The sequence below is a fragment of the Patagioenas fasciata genome, chromosome 4 (genome assembly GCF_037038585.1).
Source record: "Patagioenas fasciata isolate bPatFas1 chromosome 4, bPatFas1.hap1, whole genome shotgun sequence".
NCBI lineage: Eukaryota > Metazoa > Chordata > Aves > Columbiformes > Columbidae > Patagioenas > Patagioenas fasciata.
The window spans coordinates 6,881,405-6,895,318 of NC_092523.1; the positions used below are offsets into that span (position 1 = coordinate 6,881,405).

At 41.1% G+C, this 13,914-nt stretch overlaps 2 protein-coding genes across 2 annotated transcripts in view; one reads left to right on the plus strand and one right to left on the minus strand.

The window, feature by feature from the left end:
- Positions 1 to 8,017, minus strand: part of KDM3A (lysine demethylase 3A) — a 34,394-nt gene extending 26,377 nt beyond the window's left edge. The window contains exons 1-5 of the mRNA XM_065837162.2: positions 7,870 to 8,017; positions 7,304 to 7,492; positions 4,420 to 4,575; positions 2,203 to 2,313; positions 493 to 595 (exon numbers count right to left, since the gene is read on the minus strand). Coding sequence (XP_065693234.1) covers positions 493 to 595; positions 2,203 to 2,313; positions 4,420 to 4,575; positions 7,304 to 7,474 — 541 coding nt within the window. The 5' untranslated portion in view covers positions 7,475 to 7,492; positions 7,870 to 8,017. The remainder of the gene's footprint in view (positions 1 to 492; positions 596 to 2,202; positions 2,314 to 4,419; positions 4,576 to 7,303; positions 7,493 to 7,869) is intronic.
- REEP1 (receptor accessory protein 1) overlaps positions 1 to 13,914 on the plus strand; it is a 499,521-nt gene that overhangs the window by 408,051 nt on the left and 77,556 nt on the right. The window lies entirely within an intron of this gene.

Sequence of the window (13,914 nt, forward strand, 5' to 3'; positions counted from 1 at the left end):
ATTTTCAAAAAAAGCAAGACATTTCTTGCATATGCTTGTATGTGACTACAAATATACCTGTGTGAACCCAGTAATTCGGAAGTTGAAGCTGGCAAAGGTAAAAATAATTTTAACTTGACTAAAAAAGTAGTCTCTATATAGGAAGTTTTAATAAACAAGCAGCAGACTGAAAAAAAAAAAAATCAAAAAGATCTAACTACTTGAAACAATAATTTCAGTGAGAACTGATACAAACCTGATCCCTCTTTCACAAGTGCCAGGCCATCTACATGTACCTAAATGAGGTACTAGCTTCTACAATGGAAATACCTGAAACTTAAATCTCTATAATCCTCCACATTTTGCATTCACCGCTGTGAAAGTGGAATCAGTATTTTAAAAAAGCTTTTCTCTCTAAATCCGATTACTGTAATTTACACCATCACTGCAAAGACTTCCTTTTTGACTCAAGTATTTCTTGCCAGAGTTTTACACTACAGACTACACTTGTACCTTGTACCAAACGGGTTTCATCTAGGTGTTTCTTAACCAAAGCCTGAATTTCTTCATTAACAATTTGATCATCCTTCAGAGGAAGCCTGGAACTGTCCATATCCTATGTAGGTATAAAAAATAGAAAGAAAAAAGTTTGTATTATGTACAATGCTTTCAATTAACTAAAAGACGATGTTTAGAAACAAGATAGCAGAAACTCATAGAAAACCAACAAGTTTCTCATTATGCTGTGTTCCTTCAGCTCCTAGGATATTGTATTTGTTGAGGCAGGCATCGTTTCCTCACCACTGATGTGGAATGACCATCTGCAAGCCAGACTGAAGCAAGCTCTCTAGGTCCACTTTAACATTGTTCCAAAAACAATCTAGATTTATTTTATTATACTGCTAATAAACACTAAGTTTAACTGAACCATCCATTTTTAATGTAGGATTTAAAGTTCTCAGAAGCAGCAATTTATAAGAAGTCCTGAGCAGATATAAGCACAATATTTTAAGTTTTCTGTTTCTATTGATAATAATGCCAGGATTCAGTTCACCTCAAGACACCATTATAAAATGTTCATATGAATGAAAAGTCAGCTACATCTAAATAATTCATAATTATTCAGCATCATGTATTTATATGTTAGGTTTCTTTCCATTGTTATCTAAAACAATCTGCTTGACAACTCTTAGAATTGATTCTGAAACTGAAAGTTTAGAGCAAGCTTTTAACAATGGCTCAGAGTGACATTAAAAAAGGATATATTTTCTTTTGTCCCAAGCACTGCTCTGATGTTTGTAAGAAGCAGAAGGCTCAAGAGTTAGTAGTCAAGAAGCTGTTATTCAAGATGCCAGAAAAGCAATCTTCTTCATTCCAGTATGGAGATAAGACTTCTACATAAAGAAATCTTTACTCTTTTGTTAAGCCAACACAGGCAAGGCAACAATCTACAACTCAAATTCAGCTTTAAGTGATTCTTTCATTAGTTTTGCAAGAGGCATTATCTGTTTGCTGACTGTTAACAAGCCAAAGTAAAACACTAATGATGGCACTACCAGCAGTTTCAACATGGGACATCTATTACAAGTTTTATTCAGAACGTTTATAAGTCTTCAGAGTAGTTTCCTGAAAGGGTTACATCCTTTATCATTATCAGATACTATTCTTCAAAATTCCCGACCAGTCAGTCACACAGGGCAATTTTTTCAGCCAGTTTCTAACTAATTTCCACTAACAAACTTTCCTCCTGGTGCTCAATAAAGGGACTATAATTTCAGCCCTCTCATTTACATCCTGCCCACTTCCACATTTGTTTAGCATTAAAAGTGATGTGTTTCTACTAAATAGCAAGATTTATTCCAGAAATCCCCACAACTCCTTCCGTATTAATGACAATCATGTTCACAAGAACAAAGGGAAACTATTCCAGACTAATTCCACCATCAACATGATACAGCAGCTGCCACCTGAACTGAGTACCTGTCCTAGCATACTGCCTCATCCAGCTTTCTTACGCAACCATGTCCTGGATCAGCTTCAGAAAATTTTTAATCAACACACATATTACATTCAGAACTGATATTTATGAGTTATGGCAATGAACAACTACACCTTTTAAGTTTTTACCCATCTAAAGTTTGCATTTAGAACATGCTAACTCAGCATTTTAAATACCAAGATAAAAGACTTATCTTCCATCTTTATAATATCATGCAAGGTTACCTGAATAGGTGTCAAAAGGTTTTCATGAAGAAAAACACATTTCTCTTCACCGAGATAGCGTACTGAAACCATTGATCCCAAACCAGCTTTGTCCACTAAGGATTTGTAAGTCTAGAAAAGTAATAAACATTTTCTTAGAAAGAGAGTATGATCTTATCATTCCTTATAGAAATAGATGCAAAACTAAAATGATAACTCTGGTAACAAAACAAGTTTCTAATAACATTTCTAACACACGCCTAATAAAGTAGTTACTGGACTATACTTGAAATTAATTTCCTTTATTAGAAAGAGTAAGGAATTCAGTTCAGGTGGCTGTTATTAACAATCATTAATCACTCATCTCAGCATAAAGAAATTACTAATATTAAGAGTTCTAATTGTGGCTACATTAATGAAAAGCCCTCCTTACAGTAGATTGAGGGAATAATTAGCAGATCAGTAAGGCTTGCTGCAGGACTTACACTGCAGGTCTCAAAGCTCATGCAACATTGATAATAAACCAAAGGCTTTGTTTAGGCATATGATGACTTGAATAACCTCAAAGGTGTTATACCACCATAGTGCAATGATGAAGTTGTGCGCTCAGGTATTCCAAAGGCTTTAAAAAGAGACGAGAAATAAAAATTTCCTTTAAAAGCCTCTGAACTCTTCCCTAATATGTTCAAGGTGAAGTTTTGTTTAGTCCTGCAGTAACAGCTCTGAGTAGGGTTAGACCACCAGCAGAGGCAAGAATACTCCTCCCTACCTGAAAGGCACATCTGTGCCCCATTTAAAAGAAAAAAAATTATTCTGATAGAGTACGTGTTTGGTTTTGAAAGGACAGATCGAGCAGACAAAGACTTTCTTCCCCTTTGTTGTTTTTGCTTCAGCTATGACAGCATTGGCAAAAGGCCAGTCTCACCATACGAGGAACACGAGCCTTCCCAGGAGTGACTGGGCATGACAAGAGTTCTGCAAAGCCATTCCATTTGTCAGGAACACATCCCTTTTTTGACCGCTTTCTTTCCTACCTTGTTTTTTCCCTCCCCCTCTCACTACACAAGCCTTCTTCGCCAGGGCAAGCGCCAGTATTGTACTTTACGCTACATGTTCCTCTGCTAAATGAGTTTGAAACATCTGCACTGCATGAACCACGCTTCAAAGGCATCATAAAGGAAACTTTATGTGTGACAAGTATCCAGTCTGAACTGCTCAGATACTTGCAAAGAAACAACTGCTAAGATCAAACAAGTAGGGTTTTCAGAACATTTTATCAGTAGAATCTACTAGTAGAAATGCTGATACTGATGCACAGGTTGGAAAATAAAATAAACGATCCATTTTTCCGCTTCCGCTCCCATCCTATTTGGCCTTACTTAAAATAAGTATCTGCTTACATTAGATTTGCTTACGAAAAACCTCAGCTAAAACACAGTAATACGAACTACACCGCACGCTTCATACCTAGCAAAGTTAAGAGTATTAAACATTGACTACAACTTCAGTATAATTAATCTTCCACAAATTTATATCTTCATTTATTTCACAACTACTTTTATGAGTAGCTGTATCCAAAGTAGTCAAGTAAAACTATATTGGCTGAATACATTAAGAAATGTTCCCTGTTCACCTCCACAGGCCAATTTGCCGAGCCAGCCATGCGTGGCGGCTCCAGAAAGCTTAGTTCACTGGCTCATACAGCACAGCTCAGGTTTTCATATGCACAAAACCCAGATCTCACAAGCTATCTGTGGCAGGCAGCCATCACACAAGTCATTCCAATTATTTTTGTCTCAAATCAAGAACCACTGAAGAATCAACAGTACTTGAGGCATGGTAAAACAAGAATTTAAGATAAAAATACAGGTTATCCTTAGAAGCCTATTATTCACCCTTTTTCTTTCTATTCTTAACTGCAGTTCCATGATAGAAGGAAGAAACACGAGGCTAGAGGGAGAAGGAATTAATGCTGTACAGCACAATGGTTTGAGAGGGAAGGCATAAAATACAAAAGATATAAAAATACATTCCTTTATCTCCAGGCACAAAATACTGAGTCCAAACACTTACAACCTCTGCCAAGCTCTAGCTGTACAAAGACTTTTAGTCTCCCTTCAGATCACATGTAAGAGTCCACAAGTGTAGCTGTACTTGAGAAATTCACACTTGTAACAACGCTGTCCTTAGAAGACAGAACTGCAGAACCAAAGTGAGTTAGGTCAAGCCTATACTTGCCATTGCAGGCCATTGGACAGGAGACATCGGATTGTCTTGAGATCTTCTTTCAGCCAGTACCAGCTTTTGCTCCACCAGGAATGCTTTCATTTTATGGCTATAGACTTCTATCCACCTTCTTTTTTCCCATGGCTCATCATCAAATTCTACACAAATCTACAGGAAGGAAACAAAGTCAAGGAGTGACTAACCACAAAACTCAAGACACATGCAACATGCAAAAGGATAAACACCAATCTCCTAAAAAAAAAAAATAATTAGAAATGCTTATAATGCAAAGATGATTATTGCCTTTCTGTCACATAATAAAGCAATCACTAAAGCATTCCAGGCTGACCTAGTATTTTATAAGTGATAGACAACATTAACTGGTTTGCTATTGTTACTGTCAAGATAAAAGATTAATATTCCTATTTAACCCTACAACTCAAAAAGTCCTCTGCTGCTCAAGGGCAGTTAAATGTGTTAACTCTGCCACCACAGTTTACAATCAGGGGGAAAAAACACAGAAGAACTTCAAAGGACTGTATACAGTAGCGTCACACGCATTTTTCACAAACTCTAAATTAGAGTACTTGAATAAACAAGCTGTTTTTCCAGAAATATCTTAAGAGTCCCAAAGAATAAGTTTTGTTTATTTACTGAAAGCACAAATGACAGTAACCCAGCAAAGGTGAACAAATTATATAATGTGAAGGTCACTTGCTGCCTGCTCTTAATTGTTATTAATCTTTACAAATCTCTGAAGACATACAAACTTTTCAAGAGAAACGCAATTGTCACTTCATAGCAAAAACCTGGTGGCTTGACCAGTTTCTTTGGGATGGTATTACTACTCTTTCATAGGCAACACAGGGAGATCAGCAAGGGATTGGGAAAGATGACAAACACTACTTTGCCAATACCGGAATTGAAACATTTTGGTAGAGAACACTGCTCTCAGAAAGATCACTCCCTCTTACCATAAAATATAATGACCCAGTCTAAATACATTTAACTAATTTACTGTAACAGCAGAGAAACCTCAGCTGAGTGAAACTTAGAAACATCCCAATGTGTTTAGCTTCCCTCTAAGGGGAAAGGCAAGTAAAAGCATGCACACAAAACAGTATTACCACAGAGAGGAGGTGTAAAACTAATGAGTGTAGAAATGAATTTAGTTAATTTGAAGTTCACAGAAACAAAGAGATAAGCAAATAACACAAGTACCAGAACCAGAATGGCTTGTTTTGTCTATAGTATCAACACCACACAAACAGGAAAATACAGTTCAGAAAACACTTTCAAAAGTAGTTGACGGTCTTTCTACTCTGTAGCTTTCTCCTGACGCTATATGAAAAGATTAAATATTTCTACTCCTTTATAGACCTTTTTTTCCTCCTACTCCATTACTATTTTAGGTCCAACCATACATTAGTCTTCCACAAAGCTGCAAGAGAGGAAAAGAAATAGTATGTGTTTTGGGTACAAAAGCTCTCTACGCTTCAATTTTCTACTTTGCAACTTCTTTAACACTTTCACTGGAGAATGCATTAAGTCAATCCCTTCTGGCAGAACCGTAACCGGTTACAAGGCTCCCAGTAAAGTCCCTCACAGCACCTGCTCCTTCTAAGTCCCAGAAAAGGTCCTTAAGAGCTTTCTGCAGCAGCACCATCCTCCTCCTCACTCCAACAACAGCATAGGGAGAGCCCAGCTGACCAAAAGGGACCAAAACTCCAGCACTGCTGCAGATCCACAAGCTCAGCCTCTAACAACCAGCAACTCTCCATAACAAAGTTACCACTTCCAAAGAAGAGTTAGAAACACATAGGATTTCTTGTTATTTGACTAGGAGCAGGTGTTCAGTCAAATAATCAGAGGTCACAAAATTCTTCCCATTAAAAAAGAAAAGCAAGGAAACCAGTTTAATGGAAAGACGCTACTGTTCTTGCTGTCAGAACCAACTGCCACCAAAGTCCCTTGTAGAAATGAATAAGAAGACCATATAATAAGCTGTCTTTACTATAAAGGAGTTTTGTCCTTAGCAAATACTTTGTATACTATAGCAATTGCTCAGACATGGCTGAACAGTTTTACTGACTAGAGTTGCCGAACAGCCCTTCAAGAGCTTCCCAGTCAAAGCGTGAAAGTCACTTGACTTTCACCCAAACTACAGTCAACAAATTACACTAAGTTTGCAATAACTGATTGCATATTTAAAAATCCTGTTGGTAATCATTATCTAAAAGGGACCACCATGCAAGAAGCATCCAAGAAACTTCCAGCACCATACAGGAATGTAGTACATCTTTTAAAACAGAAGTACTTGTTCATTACCAGCTACTTAAAAGTTTCTTCCAACCAAAATGATTCTATGAGGCTCTTAGGGACTAGGTTTAAAGCAAAGTTTAGGTTATGGTTGGACTTCATGATCTTAAGGGTCTCTTCTAACAACATGATTCTATGAAAGAGCTAGAAAGAAAAATCACCTGTCACACCAACATAGGAGTGTTTCAGTTTTATAAGTGCAATGTATGGGAAAAAAATCTTTACAACTGACAAGGTCTTAAATCATGTTTAGGAAACACGCAGAAATAAAACCGAGGTGCAGTAAAACCCGGAAGTTTTCAAACCACTGGTGGAAGAGAGCACAGTTCTAATTAGTTTGAGGTAATTTCCGGCATCAGTACAAGCACATTGGGGGCTTCAGCCAGAGATACACGTGTTTTCCAGCATGTTCAGCAGACAAGTTGCCCCAAAGACCTCTCTCCCCCAACAACAGCATATATATATGTGTGTGTATACAGACACCCGTATATATATAGATATAGAACACACACGAAGTTTCCAGGTCACAGGGCCAGCCCGCTCATTCCAGAAGGTCTCTCCCAAAGTTCCCCCTTACCTTCAGGTCCTGTTTGGAGATGTCCGTGTGCGAGACCGCCCGGATCTTGCCCGCTTTCCAGGGCCATTCCAGGACCCGCGCCGTGTCCCACGGCCCGTCCTCCTCCTCCCACAGGCTCAGGAACCTCTTCCCCACCAGCAGCGACCAGCTCCCCTCGAGCCTCAGCACCATTTTAACTCATCGGGAGGCCTCCAGGGAGGGAGCAGAGGGGAAAAACATCAGAAGCGGAGGGCGGGCAGCGGGGCTCCCCACAACGGGCCGCGGGCCCGGGTGGGAGCAGCGGCGCTTCCTCTGTCCTCTTCCCTCCCTCTCCCGGCCCCTCAGACACCCCCAGGACGCTCCCTTGCCCACGGTCCTGTTAATCATTGCGGGAGTGGGTGGAAAGCAACAGCTCCGAGCCGTCCCCACCCCGGTCCCCGCCGTCTCTTTGTTCCCTCCCCTCCGAGGGACCGAAGCGGCAGCTGAAGGGAGCGCAGGGAAACAGGCGAGCGGGCCGAGCTCCTCCCGGACGCCCCTCGGCCCCACCAACACCCCGCTCCTTCCCGCCTCCAAACGTTGCCCCTCACCTGCTGCCCCGGCCCGGCCCCTGCTGCCGGTCCCCACCCGGCGCACCCCGCGGTCACAGGGCGCCCGGGCAGCGGGTTCAGCGATCGCGGTGCTTCCCCCGCCCGGCCCCAGCAACAGCGACTGCGGCGAGCGCTGCTCCCGGGACCGCGCACACACCCCCTCACCCGCGCTCCCGCCCCCCGTCCCATCCCCCGCTCCTATTGGCTCTGCCGCGCCAGCGGGGCGGGGCTCTCAGCAAGCCTCCCGCTGCGATTGGCCCGGAGAGGCGGTGCCGGCGTTCCTGGCCACGCCTCGAAACCGTTGCTCAGCAGATGGTGGATTAAAAAGGATACGTATCCTTCCGCGGAGCTGTGAGTGAAGGAGTCCGCCAGCCCGCCCACGTCCACGAAGAGCCCAAATATGGGGCCAAACGGAAAAACAAACGTGTTTGAGGCCGTGGCGCCCCTTGAGGCTTATGCTTCTACCTCAGGCGGGCTGAGCTTTGAGCTATAAGGGTCGCTTTTGAGGTCAGCGGAGGGATCTGAGGGAGGCAAGAGGCGTGAAACGGCCGCTTATACGTGCGGTTCGCGGCGTACTCAGATATAGCACAGGGGGAGGGGGCACTTGTAGGGCGCTTCTGCGCAGGCGCGATGGGCGCAGTGCACCTGCGGGGGCGCTGCAGGCCGCCGTCTGCGCGTGCGCGGTGTCGGTTGGCGGCGCCGGGGGCGGGTGGAGGCGCCTCTCGGGTCGCCATCTTGTGCAGCTGCCCTGGGGCTGAGGGTACTGGGGACAAGGGGCTCTTGCGTGGTGAGAGAAGTTGTAGGGGGACAGATGACGCGTGGTAGAGGTGCCTTGGGAGGTTAGAAAGCTTTAGAGGAGCTGGAGTTGAGCTGGGTTAAAGTGGTTCATCTACAACTGAATGTTGTCCACCACCTCAGATCCCTTACTCATAGAATCATTTTGGTTGGAAGAGGCCTTTGAGATCAGCGAGTCCAACTGTAACCTAAATCTGACACTGAACCATGTCCCTGAAAACCTCATCTATACATCTTCTAAACCCCTCCAGGGACGGTGACTCCACCACTGCCTTGGGCAGCCTGTTCCAATGCCTCACAACCCTTTCTGTGAATAAATGTTTCCTAATTTCCAATCTAAACCTCCCCTGGAGCAACTTGAGGCCATTTCCTCGCATCCTATCACTTGTTACTCAGGAGAAGAGACCAACACTCTCCATGCTACAACCTCCTGTCACACAAGACCTTCACGCTCTTCTGAAGGACTCCAGCAAGACAATAGAATCACAGAATGTCCTGGGTTGGAAGGGACCCACAAGGATCATGGAGTCCAATTCCTGTCCCTGCATGTGACAACCCCACAGTTCACACCGTGTGTCTGAGGACGTTGTGCAGTCTCTTCTTGAACACCATCAGATTTGGGGCTGTGACACCTCCCTGGGGAGCCTGTTCCAGTGTCCAGCACCCTCTGGGTGAAGAACCTTTTCCTCATGTCGTAAGAAAACCAAGTAGTTAAACTGAGACTATGTTAAGCTAGCTGATCATATTTTGCAGTGACCTAGCAAGACACGCATTCTCATCTTTTACCATAAGACTTTTCTACCAGAAGATGTGGGAGGAAGAAGATAAAAAATGAATAAAGTACCCGAGGCCATGAAGTTGATGAGTCATCCAGTTTACTGGAAGCTGGTGGTGTTCAGCTTGTGCTCTCTTTGAGGTTCCTTCCATCACAAGAGGTGTCTGAGCTCCAAAAACTCCCCGTCGGACAGTGGCAAGGGCTTCAATGCGGGTGCGATATTCCTGCCACGCTCTGGTCTCATCATCCATTTTGTCAAAGCCGGTCCCACATTTGCATTAAATTCATTTTTTTTTAATTTTCCTCACCAGTTTGCTTCAGGACTTTCCACTGACCGCTTGCCTACTGCTGCATTCAAACAAACATATTTGTTTATGAAATCAAAAGGCATCAAAAAAATCCCCATGCGCCATGATGAGGGAGCTACTGTCCTTCACACCATGGAAATCAGGTAGCTCAAGTTCCTGGGTAACTTTTAAGGCCTCCCCAGTGATTCCTCACAACAAGAAGAACCTGGTAATATGTAGCATTTTCAGCAGGGAAAACCAACAAGCAAACAAAATTGAATAATAGAAAATGGGTCTAATATATCAGCAACTGCATGTAGCCTGAAGAAATACTCGTTAGTGGGCACTGAAAAGAAAAACAGGTATGTTTGCTTCTCAGATTTAAATATTTAGTGTAAAGACCAGGCCTACAAAATAGAATTTGTGCGAAGATAATGTATAAAGCAAGCTGTATTTGAAACTACCAAATTACTTGTTCAATGGTAGGTATTTGGCTTTTCTAACAGCAGCTGTACAACATTTACATCATACAACACAGGTGTTGTCTATTCCCCTTATTTAAAACTCCTTGTTTTTATGGCTACACAACACTTTGTCTTAATGAGTAGCTGATTAATACATGCAGGAAGGGTGATATTAGGCAACAAGAGAACAATGTTAGTCAATACAGTAGATCAAGCTGTTGGTAGCACTCCAGTTGTTTAATGGTAATTTTTTTCCCCATTAGCCCCAGAATAAAGGAAAATGTTAAGGAGAAGTTGGAAAGACAACAATGTGGGTTTTGTGAATGAGCAGCTCCCACGTGCAAAGAGTAACGTGAAGATTGATCAAAGGTGGTTTAAAATGTATTAGTTTGAGTAGTTACTGACCTAAATGACCAAGAGAGCAAGCAGAGGGTGACAGCCACAGTGACATAGTCCATGAATGACATTGAAAATGAACTTGTATAGGAAATGATGCTGGGTCATGTGATCAAAATGCAATATTTTGAATGCATATAAAATAAATTAGCAAAGACCAGAAGGTAAAATGATGAAACAGGCAGAGTAAAAGTTGACAGCAGCTTAGACAAAAATCACACATTTGGGGTGCAACCAAGCTTTCAGTACTGAAAGAGTAGAAGTATCTAAAACCCAGGGACTGGAAGTTGAAGCTAGATAAAATATTTTTTCATTTTCAAGCAGAGAAGATAATGAGATATGTGTTTCACTTCCCTAGGATTCTTCATTCCTTGAAGAAGTTAGATCAGGACCAAATACCTTTTAAAAATTATCTGGCTTCTTTAAAAGTTAAAAATTTGGAGTAAGCAGTGAAATCCTGGGTCACAATGTCAAAGACACAAAGTTTTAACTTGTGACTATAAACATCTCTGAATTTGTTGCATAGCTTTAGAATATATTTCCCAATCCATGTGACCAGGATTTTAAACATACAATACAGAAAAATAGATTGTTTTTTCTTACCTGGTTATTTTGTCAGCACTCACAATGGTCTCCACAAAAACTCATGTCTACTAAAGAAGTTTTGTGTGTGTATTGATGCAGTGTGTCAATGGAAATATCAAAATGCTTTCAGACTAACAAAATACCATGCAAAGTACCTGCAAAACAAACTATTGCTGTAAATACATGGAACTTATAAGCTACAAAGCAGTTTCTTCTGCCTGCAAGGAGTCTTGGGCATATTTTTTTACAGCCGGCTCTGTGTATGGGGTTGAACTGCTAATAGGTAACTCTTTAGCTCCTCTTTGAGAAAGCAGTAATCTCTGCAAACACATGCTCTTTAAACAGTGACTTCAGAACACGCTTGAATAAATTATTCCTTTCAGCCACCTTTAAATAAGTACCAGCACTTTTGGATGTAGTATCACTAGGGGAAAAAAAAGTGTAAGAAGCCACAGGTGAACAGGAATTTGTATTTAACAATATCTGTGGTAAAACTCCAGAGCCAGTTGCATAACTATCAATGCCTGAAATAATCCACATTTGGGCATTAAAGCCTACTTGTCTGCATAAAAAATCTGGATGTGCTCTTCAAATATTTGTGCTTGAAAATTGGTGTCTCACTGTCTAAAACAATCACAGGCACTTGGCAAGAAAGGGTCATTTTATTCAGCTGGTAGCCAACATTAACCGTCACAACACTGTGGTTTTGGAAGATGTTTTCTGTGATAAGTGGGGGGAAATTGCTTTTTGGGGCTCCCCTCCTTCATTTCCGGGATAAACCCACAAATCCCTGTGCAGTTACAACAGGGGCCCATGCAAGATCTTATAGATACTGGTTTTTAAAATCTCAAGTGTAGCGACGTTTAAAGGTTTTCATTGTGAATCAAAACCGTGTTGGGGGCTGAGCATGCACAGAAAGAGAAAATAAAGTGCTTTATCTTCTTATAATTAGTGACAAAGGTGTAAGGATGTGTAATTAAAGTTGAAAGTCCTTATGATCAGACTACAAAAATACCGACCACGCGAACTAGAAACAGGGGTTTGGGAGACACCCAACAACTTCATTTCTCCTGGATATCTTGAGATACAGTGCTAAGGAATGAGTGATAACAGACTACCAGAAGCTTTGTTATTCACTAGCACCCAAACTGATGTAGTTTAATTGCTCCTTAAATAGCTAAAGTAGGTTGGTTACTACTCCTGCTCAGTGTAGCTCTAGTTATAGCATGGAAAGATAAAAGGCTGTATAAGCTCTTTCTCAGGTACGTTTGTGTTACCTCAGCACACCTCACATGGATCAGCTTTGCCAGACCAGCAGGACTAGTTCTGTCTCTTTTTTTTTCCATGCTTATCTCTTTACCATCAGTTAAAATAAAACAATTTATGGCTTACATTAGTTAATATTGTCTCCTTGTCTAAAGCTATAGGAAGCACATACTTTGACACAACATACCTTACAATGCTATGCAATTGAGTTCACTTGCTGGAGGAAAAAATGCTGTAGGAAATGCTGAACTTGATCCTTTTCCACCACCATGCATACTCTACAGTGGGGATTAATTTGGTTTTCTTTTGGTAGCTATGAGTTAGTGGGACTCAGGTTTGCTATTGCAACTGTAGAAACAGGAAATGATGAAAAGCCTTTTAGGATAATAAATCACGATCCACTGTTAAATTTTAATTGACTATCAATTTAACATTTAATGATTCAATTATTTAATGGGATGTTAAGTATTGTCTGGGGATTGCAATTGGATATTAAATTTTTCAGATTAATTCTAAAGGTAGACAGGTGTTTATAGATAGAGTGATGCAATAACCTTTGAAGAATAACTACGAACAAACATTAGACATAAACAGTGGTTAGTAATTACATGCTGATTTTGTTTTTCCTTGGCTGCTCCAGATGAAGAAGACCTGTTTTAGAAGAAAAAAAGCTCTTTCCCCAGAGGAGTTAATTATTCAAAGGGTTCAGGGTATCATTCTTTAATAAAAAAATGCAAATCAATATTATCTTGATGGATATAATTGAATCAAGTCTTAGAGGCTGCCAGCACAGCAGGAACATCTCGGTGATATTTCTACCCATGTACAAAAAGAGCCGCCAAAAGTTAAATAAAGCTACACAGTGAACTTTAAGCAATGTTATTTAATGAACTGAAGAAAACTGTTCTTTGTTCTTTAGCTTTACCTCCAAAAGCCTCACAATAAATTGAAAGCACCTCATGTTATTCAAATTCTGCTACTGAATAATGTCCAGGCTCTTTCATCATTGAAATAACATAACCTGGATTGGCAAAGATCAGTAAGCACTTACACCATTCTCTGCTGGTACCAGGTAGGTTCTCAAAGTTGATGAGAAGTGCTCGCTGCTGTCTTTTCTAGTTTTCAACAAATCTGATTGAGCTTCTTCCCTTGGGAGGAAAGTTACACCCTTCTCTTGTGGATCTAACAATAAATGTTGGCAAATCATGCTCCCAGGCATGTGTTGCAAGGTGTCAGGTCAGTGAATCCTAGTCTAGGTGATAGAAATGTTATTAATATTAAACCAGCCTGCTACACTCTTCTTTAGGAACATTTGGACAAAATTCACAATGCTGCTTTTGGTTTTTCAAAATCACATGTGTATTCTGTTGCAAGTATTTGGGACACATTCAACCTCAGTGATTTAATGCATGGTGTACCTCCTAGTGTAGTAACTCTGATTCTAGTAGGAAAACACAGGATCATTTTATGTCAACAG